The 17,913-nt window shown below is 45.3% G+C and overlaps 1 protein-coding gene across 1 annotated transcript; it reads right to left on the reverse strand.

The window, feature by feature from the left end:
- Nucleotides 1-1,013: 1,013 nt before the first annotated feature.
- On the reverse strand, nucleotides 1,014-16,663 carry LOC130197693 (myosin-7). Its single transcript, XM_056420516.1, has 39 exons — nucleotides 15,254-16,663; nucleotides 15,112-15,155; nucleotides 14,807-15,022; nucleotides 14,502-14,645; nucleotides 14,259-14,415; nucleotides 14,145-14,172; nucleotides 13,255-13,360; nucleotides 13,071-13,163; nucleotides 12,906-12,969; nucleotides 12,719-12,817; nucleotides 12,520-12,623; nucleotides 11,496-11,634; nucleotides 11,294-11,412; nucleotides 11,053-11,202; nucleotides 10,739-10,909; nucleotides 10,348-10,654; nucleotides 10,198-10,265; nucleotides 9,844-10,049; nucleotides 9,546-9,669; nucleotides 9,247-9,383; nucleotides 8,881-9,136; nucleotides 8,011-8,253; nucleotides 7,751-7,927; nucleotides 7,515-7,660; nucleotides 7,306-7,396; nucleotides 6,826-7,215; nucleotides 6,618-6,744; nucleotides 6,378-6,496; nucleotides 6,089-6,285; nucleotides 5,667-5,850; nucleotides 5,155-5,320; nucleotides 4,941-5,065; nucleotides 4,557-4,865; nucleotides 4,272-4,475; nucleotides 3,849-4,145; nucleotides 2,333-2,437; nucleotides 2,135-2,230; nucleotides 1,751-1,885; nucleotides 1,014-1,124 (listed from the first exon to the last, which is right to left on the reverse strand). The coding sequence occupies exons 3-39, from the start codon at nucleotides 15,005-15,007 to the stop codon at nucleotides 1,104-1,106; spliced, it is 5,805 nt and encodes a 1,934-aa protein (XP_056276491.1). The 5' UTR covers nucleotides 15,008-15,022; nucleotides 15,112-15,155; nucleotides 15,254-16,663; the 3' UTR covers nucleotides 1,014-1,103.
- Between the last annotated feature and the right edge of the window lie 1,250 nt (nucleotides 16,664-17,913).

Consider the following 17,913-nt stretch of genomic DNA (forward strand, 5'->3'; position numbering starts at 1 on the left):
TGCCACTAATGTTGGCAACAAAGATCCTCGATGGAAAGAACAAACTGTGTGAGCCATTTGTATTTCTTACCTCAAAGTATTTCTTACCTCAAAGTATTCCTTGGTGCTCCCCGTGCTCAGCAGTCGGCACGGAGGAGGCGATGCTGAAGCCCGAGCTGATGACGTTGCAGTTGATTCTTAAAGGGCGAGCGGGACGACGAGTAAAGCAACGGCTCATGTTTGTGTTGCCGTGGGGACGACAAACAACAACATGATGTGTTTTACGTCTTCTCTTGTAATCTCTCTGCAGATTTCTCAATCCTTGGAAGGCCACGTGAGATCAGAGTCCGCCCGCAGGGCTCAACAAGCTGAGTGCAGTTAGAAATGTTATGACCGAATATGGATGACGGATGACTTGTCCCAACGCTGATGAAGCTGATGTGCACCACAGGAGTTCTGCATCACTGGTGGATCTTATTCTCTTGGCTTGTTGACACAACATGTTAGAACTCTGTAAGACGATGAAACCTCGCCAGAAATAATATGAAGTGCACGGCGTGCGTTATTACTCCACTTCCTGTCTGTTGCCCGGACCAACACAAGTCCATCCAGGAAAGATCTTTTCTTTGTGTTCATTGTTGACTGGGTAAAGTCATTTTAAGACTGGGTTCAACCACTTTGGGTTTTTAAACGCCAATGAAAAGTTCTGCTGAAGTGTTTACAATCAATAAAAGGAGCGTTAGTAACTGATATGTAATTTATTCACATACAGACGATCCCGTTCCCCTACATTGTCAACCTGCTGTACCATCCAGTCATGACCTTCATACACGTGTGAAACTATTCTCCATAAACTCTCTGCTCCAACAGGAAGTCTGTTCAGGGGTGACCTTCAGGAACCCTAATCCACAGGAAGTCCACGTCCTCGCTTTGTGTTTCTTTTATGATTTCTAATGCCAACCCTTCTGACGTCATCGTCTACTGAGTTGAGTGGACCCACTGGGTAGTGAATGAATGAGGAGACGACACGGTCCTTTGAATGCACCGTTTCTTTATTCCACAGAAGCACTTTGAGGACAAAGGGGACCGCAGCGCAGGAGATCCTCGGAGGGCTTCGGTGGCCGTCACTCCTCATCCAGCCCCTTCTGTGATGAAGAGGAGACACGGATTAGTGACAGCGGAGCAACGAGACCAACCGGTGATACCAAAGGGAACGTGAGTGTGGCAGCTGTTGGGGCGGGACTTCCAATTGGCCTCGGCAGCTGCTCTGGCTGATTGGCAATCGGCCAGCAGCCAAGGCCTAATTGCTCCCTTCAGAGAGTGAAAGACGTGATTCAAGGGTCCTGCAGAAATACTTTCTGTTCCAGCATTGACAACCACTACCTACACTGCAAAGAATATTAATGTAGAGGTCAATTCATATTAATGAGCCGTGCTTTGGGGCTCCGTTGTCTCCCATCTCTTTCTAGCCTGATTTTATTTACTGTCAACTCACTAAAAAAGGCATAAACCGCCCATAATAATGAAGTATCTTAACCTTTTTGTACTTATATATGGCTTTTCAATTGTCATGACACCTTCTGTGTGAAGCACGACCACTAACCTATTACATTTTATGAACACAACTAACAAAATAAAAAAAATAAAAAGAATGTATCTCTACAACAACTAGTTTGGTTTGTTTACACGTATTTAAAATGATGAACACTTCTGTAATCACTGATGAAAAGCAGAGATGAATGGCAACACGAGGACGGCGTATGCCGCTCACCTTTGGCCCCATGTCCCGGCTCTTGACCCGCAGCTTGTTGACCTGGGACTCGGCGATGTCCGCTCGCTCCTCGGCCTCGTCCAGCTCGTGCTGCTGCTTGCGGAACTTGCCCAGGTGGACGTTAGCCTGCTCCTCCTGAACAACAAAAACCAAAAGGCCAATCATATCAATAACTGTCAGAAGCAATGGACCTCGTGGTCTTTAGCTGAAAGGGTTAACACGGCTCCGACATGTTCACCAATCAGGTCTAAAACAAGTCAGAGATGTTTCCTAGTATGTATTCACTCAAGCATCTACAAAATGTCTTAAATTGAACAATATGAAGTATTTTGAAGATGTCGATAAAGAATAAAGAAACGGTGTGTATAAATAAAGAACACTCACCGCCTCCTCAGAAGATCTCTTATAGGCTTTGACCTTCAGCTGCAGCTTGTCCACCAGGTCCTGCAGACGCACCATGTTCTTGCGGTCCTCTGTAGTCTGTTCGGACGGAGGGGAAAGGGAGGAGGAGGCTCTCAGGTTTGATAAGGAGAATATAGAGAAATAAAAGTATTGATCCATTCAGAATGAAGAAAAACTCACCTGGTACGTGAGCTCTTTGATGCGTCGCTCATATTTACGCATTCCCTTCACGGCTTCACTGCTCTTCTTCTGCTCCGACTCCACCTCGCCCTCCAGATCCCTCACCTGAGGAGCACCAGACATATTGAGAATTCACTGGTACACAAGAATATATTTCAACTCCCAAGATAAGTATTAGCCAATTTGAGTTCATTAACTCTGAATAAGACATTTTTTATGCGACTAATATGGTCACAATGAACTTTCATGAGCTGAAAACACTCAGTGAAAGGGTTAAAGTTCTCAGATGAAAACCCCCGAAAACTTCCAGACACCGCGGTAGCGACCCGTCAATCACAAGTTAATCCCAACATAAAGCATGCTGTGCTTTATGGACTATTTTTGTTTAAAGTGGGACCTCAATTTAAAGACTTTAAACTATAGATTGAGACATAAACTCATGTTTACAATGTTTACTGAGGGAATACATCAAGAAAGAAGTGGATTCGATTCATTTATATAGATTTCCATACAACCAGAGGAGTCTCCCCCTGGTGGTCAGGAGAGAATATGCAGCTTCAACACATGAAGCATAGACTTCTATACAACCAGAGGAGTCGCCCCTTGGTGGTCACGAGAGAGAATACAGCTTTAACACATGAAGCATAGACTTCTATACAACCAGAGGAGTCACCCCCTGATGGTCACGAGAGAGAATGCAGCTTTAACACATGAAGCATAGACTTCTATACAACCAGAGGAGTCACCCCCTGATGGTCACGAGAGAGAATGCAGCTTTAACACATGAAGCATAGACTTCTATACAACCAGAGGAGTTGCCCCCTGATGGTCACTAGAGAGAATACAGGTGTCAGGCCCTTACGCATGGATGAATTTTCATCTCTCCATCACACGTTACTAACTCTGCTTTCTCCCCGGAGTCCTTGTGACTTCACGTCTCATGGGGTCATCGGACCCTATGAGACGGCATAGATCCTATCTGCCTGATGGATCATTGAGGTCTGGGTCGTGGAATTCCTGCTACCGACGACGCCACTGTCCTGTTGAGACTCCGCCCACTGTTGAGACTCCGCCCACTCCTCCTCTCTACCGCCATCTGCCTGATGGATCGTGGAGGTCTCCATCGTGGAATATGCCGACTATGAACTATTCATACACTCTGTCACATTCATTGAATGTATTTTAATTCTAAATCTGTCCTTCTGTACACATTACATCTATTGTTCTGTCCATCCTGGAGAGGGATCCTCCTCTGTTGCTCTCCTGAAGGTTTCTTCCCTTTTTTCCCCCCTGAAGGGTTATTTGGGAGTTTTTCCTGATCCGATGTGAGGTCAAAGGTCAGGGATGTCTATGTGTACAGATTGTAAAGCACTCCGAGACAAATTGGTAATTTGTGAAATTGGGCTTTACAAATAAACTGAATTGAATTCCGCATTGGCTTCACTTGTCAGAGCTGGAGGTTACACCTGTATTGGTCAACAATTGTACTTGTGTAATATTTGTACATGTGACTCACCCTGGCCTCGAGCTTCTGCACCTGCTTCTTGCCTCCCTTCAAGGCGATCTGTTCGGCTTCGTCCAGACGGTGCTGCAGGTCTTTGATGGTTTGCTCCATGTTCTTCTTCATGCGCTCCAGGTGAGCGCTGGTGTCCTGCTCCTTCTTCAGCTCCTCTGCCATCATGGCGGCGTCAGTGATGGCCTTCTTGGCCCTCTCTTCGGCATTTCTGCACTCCTGCACCGCCTCCTCCACTTCGCTTTGAAGCTGGGAAGCGTCAATCTCAAGTTTCTTCTTCTGGTTTATCAGGCCAGTGTTCTGAGAGGTGAGAGATTTGAGAGATTGTTACGGCAGCCAGAAAGAGTACTGCCTTTGATTTCTTTATGATGTCCAAGAAAACCATTCAGTCACATGTGGTTGTTGCAATGAATTACTCCGCCTTACCTGAGAGTGCAGTAGCTGCACCCTTTCACTAACGTCCAGCAGCTCTTGCTCGGCAAGTTTGCGACCTCTCTCCGTTTGCTCCAGAGCAGACCTGAGCTCCTCCAGCTCAGCCTGAAGCAGGTTGTTGCGCCTCTCCACCATGGCGTTGTTCTCTTTGAGATCATCATTGGCCCGAACGGCCTCATCCAGCTGAATTTGGCAATCCTTTACGGGATGATATCAACCACGTTGGAATCGGTTTGAATTTTAAACTTCAGGAAGTGCGTCTTTCCTTTCCTAGTTTACCTTCAGATGTGCGTGGACAGCCTTGAGCTGCTTCTGGGCCTCCGCTGCCTGCCTGTTGGATTGACTCAGCTGGATCTCCATCTCATTGAGGTCTCCCTCCATCTTCTTCTTCAGACGGAGAGCCTCGTTCCTGCTGCGAGTCTCGGCTTCGAGAGAGCTCTGCAGGGTGTCGATCGTCCTCTGCAGGTTCCTCTTGGTCTGCTCCATCTCCTCGTCTCTCTCGGCGAGCTTCCGTTCCATGTCGGCTTTGATCTGGTTGAACTCCAACTGGGCTCTGAGGATCTTGCCCTCCTCGTGCTCCAAGGAGGCCTGGTGGACAGGGGGGGAGGGTTATACATTGCAGAAGACAGTTTGGACTGTAACGTGTTTAATGAGGGCCTGTACCTCAGCTTCCTCAAGAGCAGACTGGATCTCACTCTTCTCCTGCTCCAGTTGTTTCCGTAACTTCTCCAGTTCGTGGATGCTCTTCCCGCTCTCACCGAGTTGCTCAGTGAGGTCAGAAATCTCCTCTGTTGACCGAGCAGAGTGATTAAGATGGCGTTACAATTCAAGTACTGCTGCAGAAACTCGGACACGAGCCCCCGGCAGTACACCTTACCCTGTAAGTTCTTGTTCTCTCTCTTCATGGTCTCCAGGTGATCCAGAGACTCCTCGTAAGAGTTCTTCAGCTTGAAGAGCTCGGTGCTCAGAGCCCGGGCCTCCTTCTGGGAGCTCTCCAGCTCACACTGGGTCTCTCCGTATTTCTGCTTCCACTCAGACAGGACCTAGAGCGGATAGGCCAGCAATGAGTGTAAATGCATCAGATAGTTGGGGAGGTCGTTTTTTTGTGAGAAAATGTTACTCGTTATTATGGAATTAGAGATAACACAAAGGCTGCAATGACAACAAATCACCCGGATTAAAATGAATGGGAGGACTGGTATTCATTTTGGCAAACACCAGATTTGGTGTTCGCCAATTGTGTTTTATGGACACATTTGTACCAATGGTGGCTTTAATAACCCATGTTAGAGTTGCATTGGCCAATGAAACCATAAATATGTGGGATCGCTCAAAATAGAAGGTCAAGAGAAGACATCTCCTGGTTGGTGACACTCAGCACTGGTTCACCTTGTCAAAGTTCCTTTGCTTCTTGTCCAGAGCAGCAGCAGCAGCATTAGACCTCTCCACGTCCACCATGAGATCTTCGATCTCATTCTGCAGCCTGTGTTTGGTCTTCTCCAGAGACGAACACTTAGCGTTCACCGCTTCGACGGCCTCCTCGGCGTCCTGCAGCCGCTGGGCCAGCTTCTTCCTTTAGAAATCCACCATTCAAACCGTTCAGACATTCTGCCGTTGAGCTCTCACGATTACATGTGAATGAAATCCACCAACGGGACCGGCTGCTCGGTCGTCCAACAGACAAACTTTTTGTTCGTCTTACATTTTAGTAGGAACACAACACAAACAAAAAGCTGATCTGTTAGACGAAGTAAAAACGTCTCTGTGGGAATCACATTTCAAATCATGAACCGTTTTTCACGTGGACTCACTTGGCCTCCTCCAGTTCCTCGGTTCTCTGGATGGCATCAGTTTCGTACTTGGTCCTCCACTGAGCCACCTCCGAGTTGGCCTTGGACATGCCGCGCTGCAGCTCGGCCTTGGCCTCCTGCTCCTCCTCGTACTGCTCCCTCAGCAGGTCGCAGTCGTGGCGGGCGGACTGCAGCGCGTGGGCCAGGGCACTTTTTGCCTGTCAAAAAACAAAAAATCGTATGAATGAGTAACACATGGGACCCACTCCATTTAGACGTTATGTCCTGAGATGTCACTGTGCACTGAAACCTTGGTCTCCTCTTCTAGTTGCCGCTTTAGGTCTTCAGCCTGTTGAGTGTAGGACAACTTCCCTCTTGTCAGCTGAGACACCAGAGACTCCTTCTCCTCCAGCTGCCTCGTGAGCTCACCTTGTATCAGCAAAGGTAGAATCATATCATGAGTGTCCCGCCCAACCTTCCGTCAAGATAGTTTGTCTGCCTTGAAAATAGAAGATTTTTAACATGAAAATGGTCCGCTGCATCAATGTACCGTTTTCCGTTTGAAGTTTTGCTTTTTGCATGTTGAAGTCGTTGATCCAGCGTTGAGCCTCTTCGAACTTTGTTTTGTATTCATTCATCTGATCTTCCACAGTCCTGCATGTCTTCTCTAGATTTGTCTAGATTTCAAAAGGGAAACGTAACAATCATAATCCAAAGTATACCTGCACAACATTGGCAAGAAAATCAGCTCAGCCGACCTTTGTCTTCACAATATGTTCCATATTGGAGACCACGTCATCCAGCTCCAGTCGGAGCTCACTCTTCTCCTTCTCCAGTTTCTGCTTGACCCTCTGCAGGTTGTCGATCTGCTCCCCGAGGTCGGCCACACTGTCGGCTTGTTTCTTCCGGAGCGTGGCGGCGGTGGCTTCGTGCTGCAGAGTGGCCTCTTCCAGGTCCCTGCGGAGTTTCTGGAACTCGGCCTCCCTCTTCTTGTTCATCTCGATCTGGACGGACGTCGCTCCGCCGGCCTCCTCCAGCCTCTCGCTGATCTCCTCCAGCTCTCTGGACAGTTCTGCCCTCTGCTTCTCCACCTTGGCTCGGGCAGCTCGCTCTGCCTCCAGCTCTTCCTCCAGCTCCTCGATGCGGGCCTGTGTAAATGCAGAACTATTTAGTCACTACTACCATCAAAGGGTTTTACCAATCCTGAACCGTTACACATTACGGTAATCAGCCATTACCTGGAGCTCCTTCAATTTCTTTTCAAGCTGAATTGTTATGGCCTGCTCATCTTCTATCTTGTTGTTGAGCTGACTAACTTCAAAATCTTTCCTGTGTAGAAAGAAAGTAGTTAGGATTAGAGCGACTGGTCATTGGTTATGCCTCTATTAATGCAGCATGTGTGTCTTGTTCCAGGCACTCTGTACATACGGGAGTACATTGTGCCTACTTTTTCAGACGCTCTTCAAGTTGCTGCTTGTCATTCTCCAGGTCCATTAAGCTCTCCTGGGTCAATTTCAAATCGCCCTCTAGTTTCCTCTTCGCTCTTTCCAGATCCATCCGAATCTTCTTCTCTTGTTCAAGGGAACCTTCAAGCTGGACAATGGCATTGCAAAAAGTCAAACTACGTAGATCCCAAAATGCAAGAGCCATATGGTATGACTGAACACTTTAAGGCATACTTACATCATCCACCTGCTGCTCCAGCTTGGCCTTGGCCTTCGTCAGACTGTTGACTTTGTCTTCTTCACTCTGCAGATCATCCAGCGCTTGCTGGTGAGCTTCCTGTAAAGCTTTCTTTTCCTTGGTCAACTTGGCAATGATTTCATCCAAAGCAGACATCTCTTCCACCAGGTTCTTCACCTAAGAGCCAGAAGACAATTTCGTCAAGGACTTCAATGTCGATGTTCGTCAGAGCACTTTACAGTAAGTCGGGTATGTCCTACCTTGTTCTCGGTGGCATGCTTCTCTTTCTCCACTTTAGCCAGAGTTAACTCCAAGTCATCGATGTCCTTCTTCAGCTCAGAGCACTCGTCCTCCAGCTTCCTCTTCTTAGCAGTCAGCTCAGCATTCATCTCCTCCTCATCCTCCAGTCTCTCAGACAGCTCTTTGGCTTTTGCCTCCATCTGAATCTTGTTCTTGATCAGCCCCTCACATCTTTCTTCAGCATCTGCAAGATTATCTTGCTCCTGAATTGAGAAGGGCATTAATTTGTTAACATACGGCAAGTTGCAATATACATGATTAATAAAGAAAATAAAGTATATACAGTATATATTACATAATAAAATTGGATGTACCAATCATTCTCAAAGACTGGGATCAAAACCCACAAGTGGATCGCCAATCAAATTTGCAGGATTTCTTCCAACTAACATGTATATCTGGAGCACACCAGAGCCACAGAGGTCTCCAGCAGATAGAAAAGGCCAACAGCTTTGTCAGCTGGTTTACCAGCTAATGTAAGGCGATGTGCAAATGTAAAAATGTTCATTAAAGCACAAATTCGCTCCTCTCACAAAAAATACATACGGCCTGTTTGGAGTTGGGTGGCTTGTACTTTTAAAAAGTAGCTCTCTAGAAACACTGGTATACATCAAACTCCATCCCAACTACTCAAGTGACAACTAAAAGTTACCTCGGTAAAATTAACATGTTAAAGTCAATAGGACTTCTAGGCCAAAGGTACCCAGTCCATTAAAGAGGGATACCAATGGGTCCTGACCATAATTGACCGGTTGGGACAGAGATTGTGTTGCATATACTGAATGATTATATTACCATTTATACATTAAGAATAATGTCATTGGACTCACAGCCTGGACATGGAGCTGCAGGTCGTTCTTCTCTTGAAGAAGAGAGACCATTTTCTCCTCTAGTTCCTTTCTACGAGTTTCAGATTTTGCGTAAGCCTCTTTCAGCTTCAGGAATTCTTCCTTCATGGTTGCCATCTCTTTTTCTGCCTCGGCAGATCTCAACAGAGGTTTGATCTTGAAGAAGAGCTTCATCCAGGGCCAATTCTTGACCCCCATGAAGGCACGGATGTTCCACTGGACCACATATAGTGCATCTCTGTGGGAAGATAAACCAGAGTTATTACTACCACTTACACTAAATCTCTAAGGATGAGCGTTATCATTTTCTTGGCTTTAGTTCATTTTTAAGTTCCCGTGTTCTCTGACCTCCTTTCAAAGATCTTGTTGTATTCTAGTCTCGCCAAGAGCCCTCTTCCTCTTGCCTGGATTCCAGTGATGATGAGTGACAAGCGGTCATCCCTCATCTCCTCCAGTAGCCCAAGAAGACCAGCCTTGAAGAACACCTTTACGAGCAAGTAAACATACGTTCCTCTTAGAAATTCAAAGATCAGTTTTCTTCTTCTACTTTTCTGCCCAGTTTGCATTTACCACCATTCTGTGGTGTATTTCAGGTTAAGCATTTTTAACAGATGTCCTTTTTCGACTTTTTCTCTTGTATTAATTACCTTTGTGTGTCCAAACTTGTACTGACTGTGATCAATATCCAGAGAACCAAGAAGTTTCTCAGCTCCCTTCCTGCTGTCAATGAACTGTCCATCGGGGATGGCAGCAGGATTCAGGATGCGATATCTGGGAAATGGAAAGTAAAAATAGATTCGCACTTTCTTTTGGATTTATAAAGTACGCCACAAAGCATTGCAGGAGAATAAGAATTGCCAGGTGTATTGCCACGGCTGTTTACAATTACAATAGACGTATAAAGAGTAAATAACAGTAAAGTACTGCTAAAAGACAAAATAATACCTCTGTTTGAAATCCCCATAGAGGATCCTGTTGGGGAAGCCCTTCCTGCAGATCCTGATGCCTTCCAGCACACCGTTGCAGCGCAGCTGGTGCATCACCAGAGGGTTCTCCATGGCCCCGGGAGTCTTGGTCTCATTGGGGATGATGCAGCGCACAAAGTGAGGGTGAGTAGACTTCAAGTTGGTCATCAGTTTGTGCAGGTTCTCCTGTGGAAGTCATGCAATCGTATGCTTAAGACCCAGTTCATAGGATTATTGTGATACATATCTATCAGTTATCAATGCATAATTAATTTTCAGTCAGTGGTTTACATATGAAGTAGCCATTGACACATATTTATGTGTTTTTACTTACCCTGTGCAAGGCAGACACCGTTTGGAAGGATGAACCCTTCTTCTTGCTTCCTTTCCCTTTTCCATCTCCTTATGAACCAATGTAAAACTCATTATCTTGTATTAACAGAGAGGTTATTGTGACAAATGTAGTGCATTCGGTTATTCCTACCTACGGATGCCGAATAATTAATGAAGAGGGAAGATAAAAACTTGAGATTAGACTTCTGGTAGAGTCCTACAACGGTCTCGTTCAGGGGATCCTTGTTCTTCACCAGCCAGTTGTTAATGTTATAGTCAACAGTTCCAGCGTAGTGCATCAGGGCAAAATGGGCCTCTGGTTTTCCTTTGGCAACTCTGGGCTTCTGGAAGTTGGCAGATTTCCCCAGATGGTTGTCATAGAGCTTTGCTTTGAAGGTGGCATCAGAGGCTTTGGGGAACATGCACTCCTCTTCAAGGATGGACATGATACCCATGGGCTGAAGGGACAAACACACGAGTGGTTTGAAGACAATCAATCAATCTCCATGTCTGTCTGAACATGCGATAGCCCGGTCTCTCACCTTTTCAATCAGGTCAATACAGGCCTGTAAGTCCATACCGAAATCTATGAAAGTCCATTCAATGCCCTCTTTCTTGTACTCTTCCTGCTCCAGCACAAACATGTGGTGGTTGAAAAACTGTTGCAGCTTCTCATTGGTGAAGTTGATGCACAGCTGCTCAAAGGTGTTGTACTGCAATGACATCGATAGCAAGCAGACATTAACTCAGGCATGGTAATGTTTAGTAGTCCTTTTTATACTAATCTCTTTGTTACATGTGAGTTGATTAAAAACATTTGCCTGAATAATATATATTGTCTAGACATATAGCTCACTTCAAAGATTTCAAATCCGGCAATATCCAGAACACCAATGAAGTACTGGCGAGGCTGCCTGGTGTCCAGGGATTGGTTGATCCTCACCACCATCCACATGAACATCTTCTCATACACTGACTTAGACAGTGCGCCAACAGCATAGTACACCTAGACAAAAATAAAAAAGTTACAGTAAATAGCCCTTGTTTGGCCAGCTATTGCACTTCAAGGAACACCTAACAATGTGTTTCATTATTACCTGCTGGACAGTTTGTCCCTTGGTGACCCACTCGTTTCCTACTTTGACTCTCGGGTGACAGAGACCTTTGATGAGGTCGGCGGAGTTCAGGCACATCAGATATGCGACTTTGTCGACGTCTAAGGAAATACACAATTTCTCAATAAACTCACTACGTTCTGATGAAATGTTTCCTATCCCCCGATCGGAGGACGTCCCTCACCTTGGGTGCCATCGGCCTCCGCCTGCTCCTCGCGCTGCTTGTTCTTGAACTTCATGTTGCCGTGATGCATGATGGCACCGGTCAGCTTGTAGATGCCATTCTTCTCTTCTTGAGTGAAGCCCAGCACGTCAAAGGCATCCTGTGGAGGAGCACATGAGAACCTATCAAGGCTTGTGCTAGATTTTTGGCATCGGACATTGGGAAGAGGGCCCCGCCCCCCCTCTCCTCTCTACCTCCTCCTGTCTCATGGATTGTGGAGGTCTGGATCGTGGTCCATGCCTACTACGAACTATTAATAATTTCTGACATATTCATTGCTGTTCATCAGTACACATGACATCTATTGTTCTGTCCATCCTGGAGAGGGATCCTCCCCTGTTGTTCTCCTGAAGGGTTCTTCACTTTTTTCCCTGTGAAATGTTTTTTTTATTACCCAGGTAGTCTTTCCTGATCCGATGTGAGGTTAAAGGTCAGGGATGTCGTATGTGTCCAGATTGTAAAGTCCGCTGAGGCAAATTTGTGATATTGGGCTACATAAAATAAACTGAATTAAATTGAATTATATTTGTTATGCTGTTGACTTATTGCAATGTTCTGCGTACACAGTAGTGAAAGGAGAGATCCGGGGGGATAAGATAGCGTGTGTCCTCTGACCCACCACCATCCAATGCTATAACCAGAGTTGGAATCTAATCCAGTCTATTCAAATCATTTGGCTAGAGATGCATTCATAATCCCATATCAACAGTGAGATACAAAATAACATGCAGGAAGCCAGAGCAGATTAACACGGTTGTCTCAATAATACATACTATATCATGTACACAAATAAATTGATTATTAGTGTAGTAAAATGTTTTATATTACACTAACTAATGATAAAATAACATAGATTATAGTATTAATAATAATTAAAGATGACTAATTAGAATGCCATTGTTTGTTAACAGTTAGATAACTATTAGCTAAAGTTGAAGTAATAAATTGACCATTTATTCTGACTTTTCGGTTCATCCCTACTCACATCCGTGGCCACCAGCTCATCGGAGTCATTGATGGAGGCTACTGTCGTCTCTCCTTGGGAGATGAAGGCGTAGTCGTAGGGGTTGTTGGTGATGAGCAACATTTCTGAGAGACAACACAGTGAAGGTTAGATTCTTTATGACAGTGACATCACCACTGGTAGTTGTTCCTTGCCACAGATCGATTTTGTTTCTGTTTACCGAGCAGCTCCGGTTTCTTCTGAGACAGAATCTGATAGAAGATGTGGTAATCTCTCTCATTCTTAAGCTGAAAGGTGACACGGGACTTTTCCAGCAGATCTGTAAACATATATGTGTTTTTTGTAAGTGGCATGGTGATCATTGTGGAGGGTGCAAAATGAAAAGAATTGGAAAAAAGACTGCGTACAGGTCTCGATGTCCGCTGAGGCCAGCTTTCCACTGGCGGCAAAGTGGATTCGGATGAATTTGCCCTGAGAATTTTGACAGTGAAAATATGTTAAGTAAAGGAAGTAAGTAAGTAATTAAAATAGCATTGGCACAAAGGGGTATTTCATTACAGAGAGACACTTACAAATCTAGAAGAGTTGTCGTTCCTGATGGTCTTGGCATTCCCAAAGGCCTCCAGAGCAGGGTTGGCCTGGATGATTTGATCCTCCAGGGTACCCTGAAAGAATTGAGGAGTGCAACATGTGCTTAAAATGGATCTAAAGCTTTAAAGAAACGATGCGCTGCCTTCAATGTGTCAGCATTATAACCTTCTTGTCAGTGCCTGCGTCCTTCTTTCCGCCTGCAGCAGCGATGCTGGCAAAGTACTGGATGACTCTCTTGGTGTTGACAGTTTTCCCGGCACCGGATTCTCCACTGAAGACGCAAATGGTTTTATTAAGTCATCTTCAATGTGTCAGGAGCTTTGGTGAAAGAACGCCAACGCGTTCTTTCTCCGTCAAAGTCGTCGCATACTGACGCCTTACGTCACTTTTCTAACACACTGGGAAGCCAAAGTGCAGGTCGCAGTGAACTCTGGGTTAATGTTGTTAATGCAAACAAAAGCAGCTGTTTAGGTTCAGGCAACACATCGACTGAGTTAAGTTTCGGCAAAACCTGATTGTTGAGCGAAAAATAAGTACTACGACTTAGTTCTAGGCAACACAAGCACAAAAAACTAAGTAAAACGTCAAAAACTTTTTATAAGTACAGAAAAAAAAGCAGAAAACATAACTAACTTTGAAACAGCACTTTAGGACAAGACCTCTCCAACAGGTTGAAAGCCCGTTTCTTGCCCTTCAGCCTAACACTGCCAGGTCTAATAAGGATGTGGGTGGGTTTACATTGGAGGTACTTAGGTCTTATACAGATGGTGAAAGGGGTGTGTCAAAGTGACGGGATTGGACGCAATTAATATAAGAACAGGCTGAGAATAAACCCTGACTATTGTTGAGTCATTTCATTTCTTGCTATTAAATCTACTATTTCAGGTTGACATTCATATTCATGTTCACGAATAAGGTACCACTTAAAAATAAAAACATACATCTGCGGGAGTAACTGGAGCACAGCAGCAAAAAGTCACAAAGCAAAACAATATTTCTCACAAGCAAAAATATCGTTTTCTCAATTGCAGCACAAGCACGACAACACGACTCACGTGATGAGAATTGACTGATTTTCTCTGTCTGGAAAAGAGAAGAAAGGATCACTGGAGGGTTCTAGGATTCACCTCCATGTGAACGTTCACGAAAAGCTTAAAGGGGGAATTTACCGGTCAGCATGGACTGGTAGGCATTGTCAGAGATGGAGAAGATGTGAGGAGGAGCTTCTGCCCTCTTCTTCCCTCGATAGGCGACGACCACGTCCTGGTTGTAGACCGGCAGCCCCTTGTAGGGGTTGATGGTCACGCAGAAGAGCCCCGAGTAGGTCTGTGAGGATGAGGAAGCAAAGGGGTTTCTGATGCTGTTTCCCTGCAGTCTTACTCTGGGTGAGAGGTGCTTCAGCCTCAACTCACGTAGATCATCCACGCCGCGTAGCGCTCTTTGAGGTTAAACAGCACGGCGGGCTCGTGGAGGAAGGTGAACATCGCCATGTCTTCGATTTTATCGAACTTGGGCGGGTTCTGAGGGTGCACGTCGCACTCCTTCACCGTGACGGTCTGAAAACGGAGACGGTGAGCATTTAATGTGCCGCTTTGGATCCTCGTCCGAGTGAGAACGCATCCTCTTGTTTCCCTGCTGTGTGTAACTAAAGGACACAAGGAGCTGAAGCCTCCGTGTCTCAGTTATGAAAGCAGCTGCGCCCGGCCGGCTCACTGACCTTCCCTCTCTCAGTATTCGCCGTGACTTTGTCCCCCTCGCGGCTGATGATGGACGCCTTCACGTACTCCTCGTCCACATCGGGGACGAAGCACTGCTTCTTCATGTCGAAGGGACGGGTCTGGGCCTCCAGGCGCTCCCTGTCCGACTTCCTCAGGTATGGGGCCGCCGCCCCGAAGTCTCTCATGACAGCGTCACCCATTTTTTTTCACCTTGTCTATACGGGAGAAAAAAATGAATTGCCAACAGGATTTTCATTTAGCTGATGTAACACATGATGGCAAACACCCGTTCAGATGCTCGTACTTTGCCCTTGTCCCTATACTGAGGAGACTGGAGGTGTGCTGGTCCTGAGGAAGTAGAAAAAGGAAACTGATGAAGTCTGAAGTCCACACCAACACAGGTACACGCTCACAGTGATTCGGGAGCCATTGTCCCCGCAGCTTACCTTGAGATAGAATGGCGACCTGTTGGGGGGTTTCACCGCAAGTTCCCCTTATAAACAAAGCCCCTCCGCCAAATATGGAGGAGCGTTCAGGGTCCGGGAATGTTATTGTGTCTGCGTGGGGCTAAGGGGGGTGAGTGAGGGGAGGGGGTTAATGAGCGGCCCAGGGCAATAAAGAAATCATCGGGTCAGAGTGCTATCTGGGGTGTGGGGGGTCTCCTGACGAGGCCATATTAGGAGGTCCATGCAGGGCAGCCATTAATCATAGGTACTCTGGAGCAGGGGACCACGACTGACTCTGGAAATAGACTCAGGGAGGAATTCCTTTCTCATCATCCCTGAAGTGTGCTTCTGTTACAGGAACAATACACACAGCACTGATCAGACGCCTCCTCGCCTCAGACCAAATCTCATTTTGTTTGTATTTTTATGATATATTGTATTTATTTATTGATCGGCGAGACCTTGTCTTTTATTTATCGGGCATGTCTTTCAAAGAAATGTGCTCAAACAGCTGTTTGCTCTCAGAGGGCAATATTACCAATATAAATCATGAATCTTAAAAATATGTGTATGTATTAATATGTCATGTTTCCCTGCTGATCTGCACTTTTTTATATTATTAAAACACTTTTTATTTTTTTTCATTAAATCAAAAATGTAAGCAAGTACAACTTAATTGTACATTTATCATAAATAGTACATTTTAGAATATTGCTAAATCCTCGAGTGAAAATAGCTTGAGCAAGGTTTTATAAATCTGTTTTGAATTCCATAAATTGAACAAAATATAAAAATATTTAAATATATTACATTCTAATTCAATATAATTCAGTTATTTTTTTACAAAAGATAAACTTGTGAGCTGGAGATTGACAAAGAAATAAAGCAGGAACAAAACAAAAAAAAGATAGTTAACATTCTTCATATGATGAAACATAATCCAGAGTATTCCGTGAATGCAAAGCGCTCGTATTGTTTTTTAAACACAAAGCAAGACACAGAAAATATTTGGCGGGATATTCTAGAGACGCATGTCATGCGTCGGTCTCAATTACCCAGAGAAGGCTTAGGTGGAGTCGCAAAGTGAGGCATTGGAAATATATTAGTAATCATAGAATGGACTTTGGGGTAATATAAACAGCCACCAGATACCGAGCGGGTCGCTCTAAATAAAGACCAGCGGCCTGCGAGATTAGGCCGGCCACAGGTGACGTGCTCCAGATTCACCGAGAGGCGGTAACGACGCCACACAATGGGGACCATGTCAGCGCGACATGCTCCGATGGGGCGCCAAGGTCACCGTGGAAGCCCTGGCCCATTATCACGGTTACAGTGCCTGCTGACATGGCACCGTGTCTTTTGGGGTGTGGAGGGGTCAAAGATAACTGTGACATTCCTGTTGGGCACACGGCTCTGATTGAGGTCACAATGAACTTATGAGCTGAAAACACTATGAAAGGGTTAGTTCCTCAGATGAAAACCCCGAAAACTTCCAGACACATGTAGCGACCAATAATCACAAGTTAATCCCAAATATAAGCATGCTGTGCTTATAGCTATTTTTGTTTAAAGTGGACCTCAATTCTAAAGACTTTAAATTATGATTGAGACATAAACTCATGTTTACAATGTTTACTGAGGGAACACACATCACAGTTAGAAGTGGATTCATCTATTTATATAGATTTCCATACAACCAGAGAGTCTCCCTGTGGTCAGGAGAGAATATGCAGCTTCAACACATGAAGCATAGACTTCTATACAACCAGGAGTCGCCCTTGCACATGGAGAGAATACAGCTTTTAACATTACGAAGCATAGACTTATACAACCAGAGTGAGTCACCCCCGATGGTCAACAATAGAGAGAATGCAGCTTTTAACACATGAAGTATTAGACTTCTATACAACCAGGAGGAGTCACCCCTGATGGTCACGAGAGAGAATGCAGCTTTTAACACATGAAGCATAGACTTATACAACCAGAGGAGTTGCCTCTGATGTCACTAGAGACAGGTGTCAGGCCCTTACGCATGGATGAATTTTCATCTCTCCATCACACGCTACTAACTCTGCTTTTCCGGAGTCCTTAGGGACTTACTCATGGGGGTCATCGGACCCTATGACGGGCATAGATCCTATCTGCCTGATGGATCATTGGAGGTCTGGGCTCGTGAATTCTAAGCAACACGACGCCACTGTCCTGCTGGAGACTCCGCCCACTGTTGAGACTCCGCCCACCTCCTCTCTACCGCCATCTGCCTGATGGATCGTGAGTCTCCATCGTGAATATGCCACTATGAACTATTCATATACCTGTCACATTCATTGAATGTATTTTAATTCTAACTGTCCTCTGTACACATTACATCTATTGTTCTCTCCATCCCTGAGAGGGATCCTCCTCTGTTGCTCTCCTCAAGGTTTCTTCCCTTTTCTCCCCCTGAAGGGTTATTTGGGAGTTTCTCCTCATCCGATGTGAGGTCAAAGGTCAGGGATGTCTGTGGACAGATTGTAAAGCACTCTGAGACAAATTGGTAATTTGTGAAATTGGGCTTTACAACAACCGAATTGAATTCCTCGCATTGGCTTCACTCTATCAGAGCTGAGGTTACACCTGTATTGGTCAAACAATTGTACTTGTGTATTTGTACATGTGGA

This window comes from Pseudoliparis swirei, chromosome 8, assembly GCF_029220125.1.
Source record: "Pseudoliparis swirei isolate HS2019 ecotype Mariana Trench chromosome 8, NWPU_hadal_v1, whole genome shotgun sequence".
NCBI lineage: Eukaryota > Metazoa > Chordata > Actinopteri > Perciformes > Liparidae > Pseudoliparis > Pseudoliparis swirei.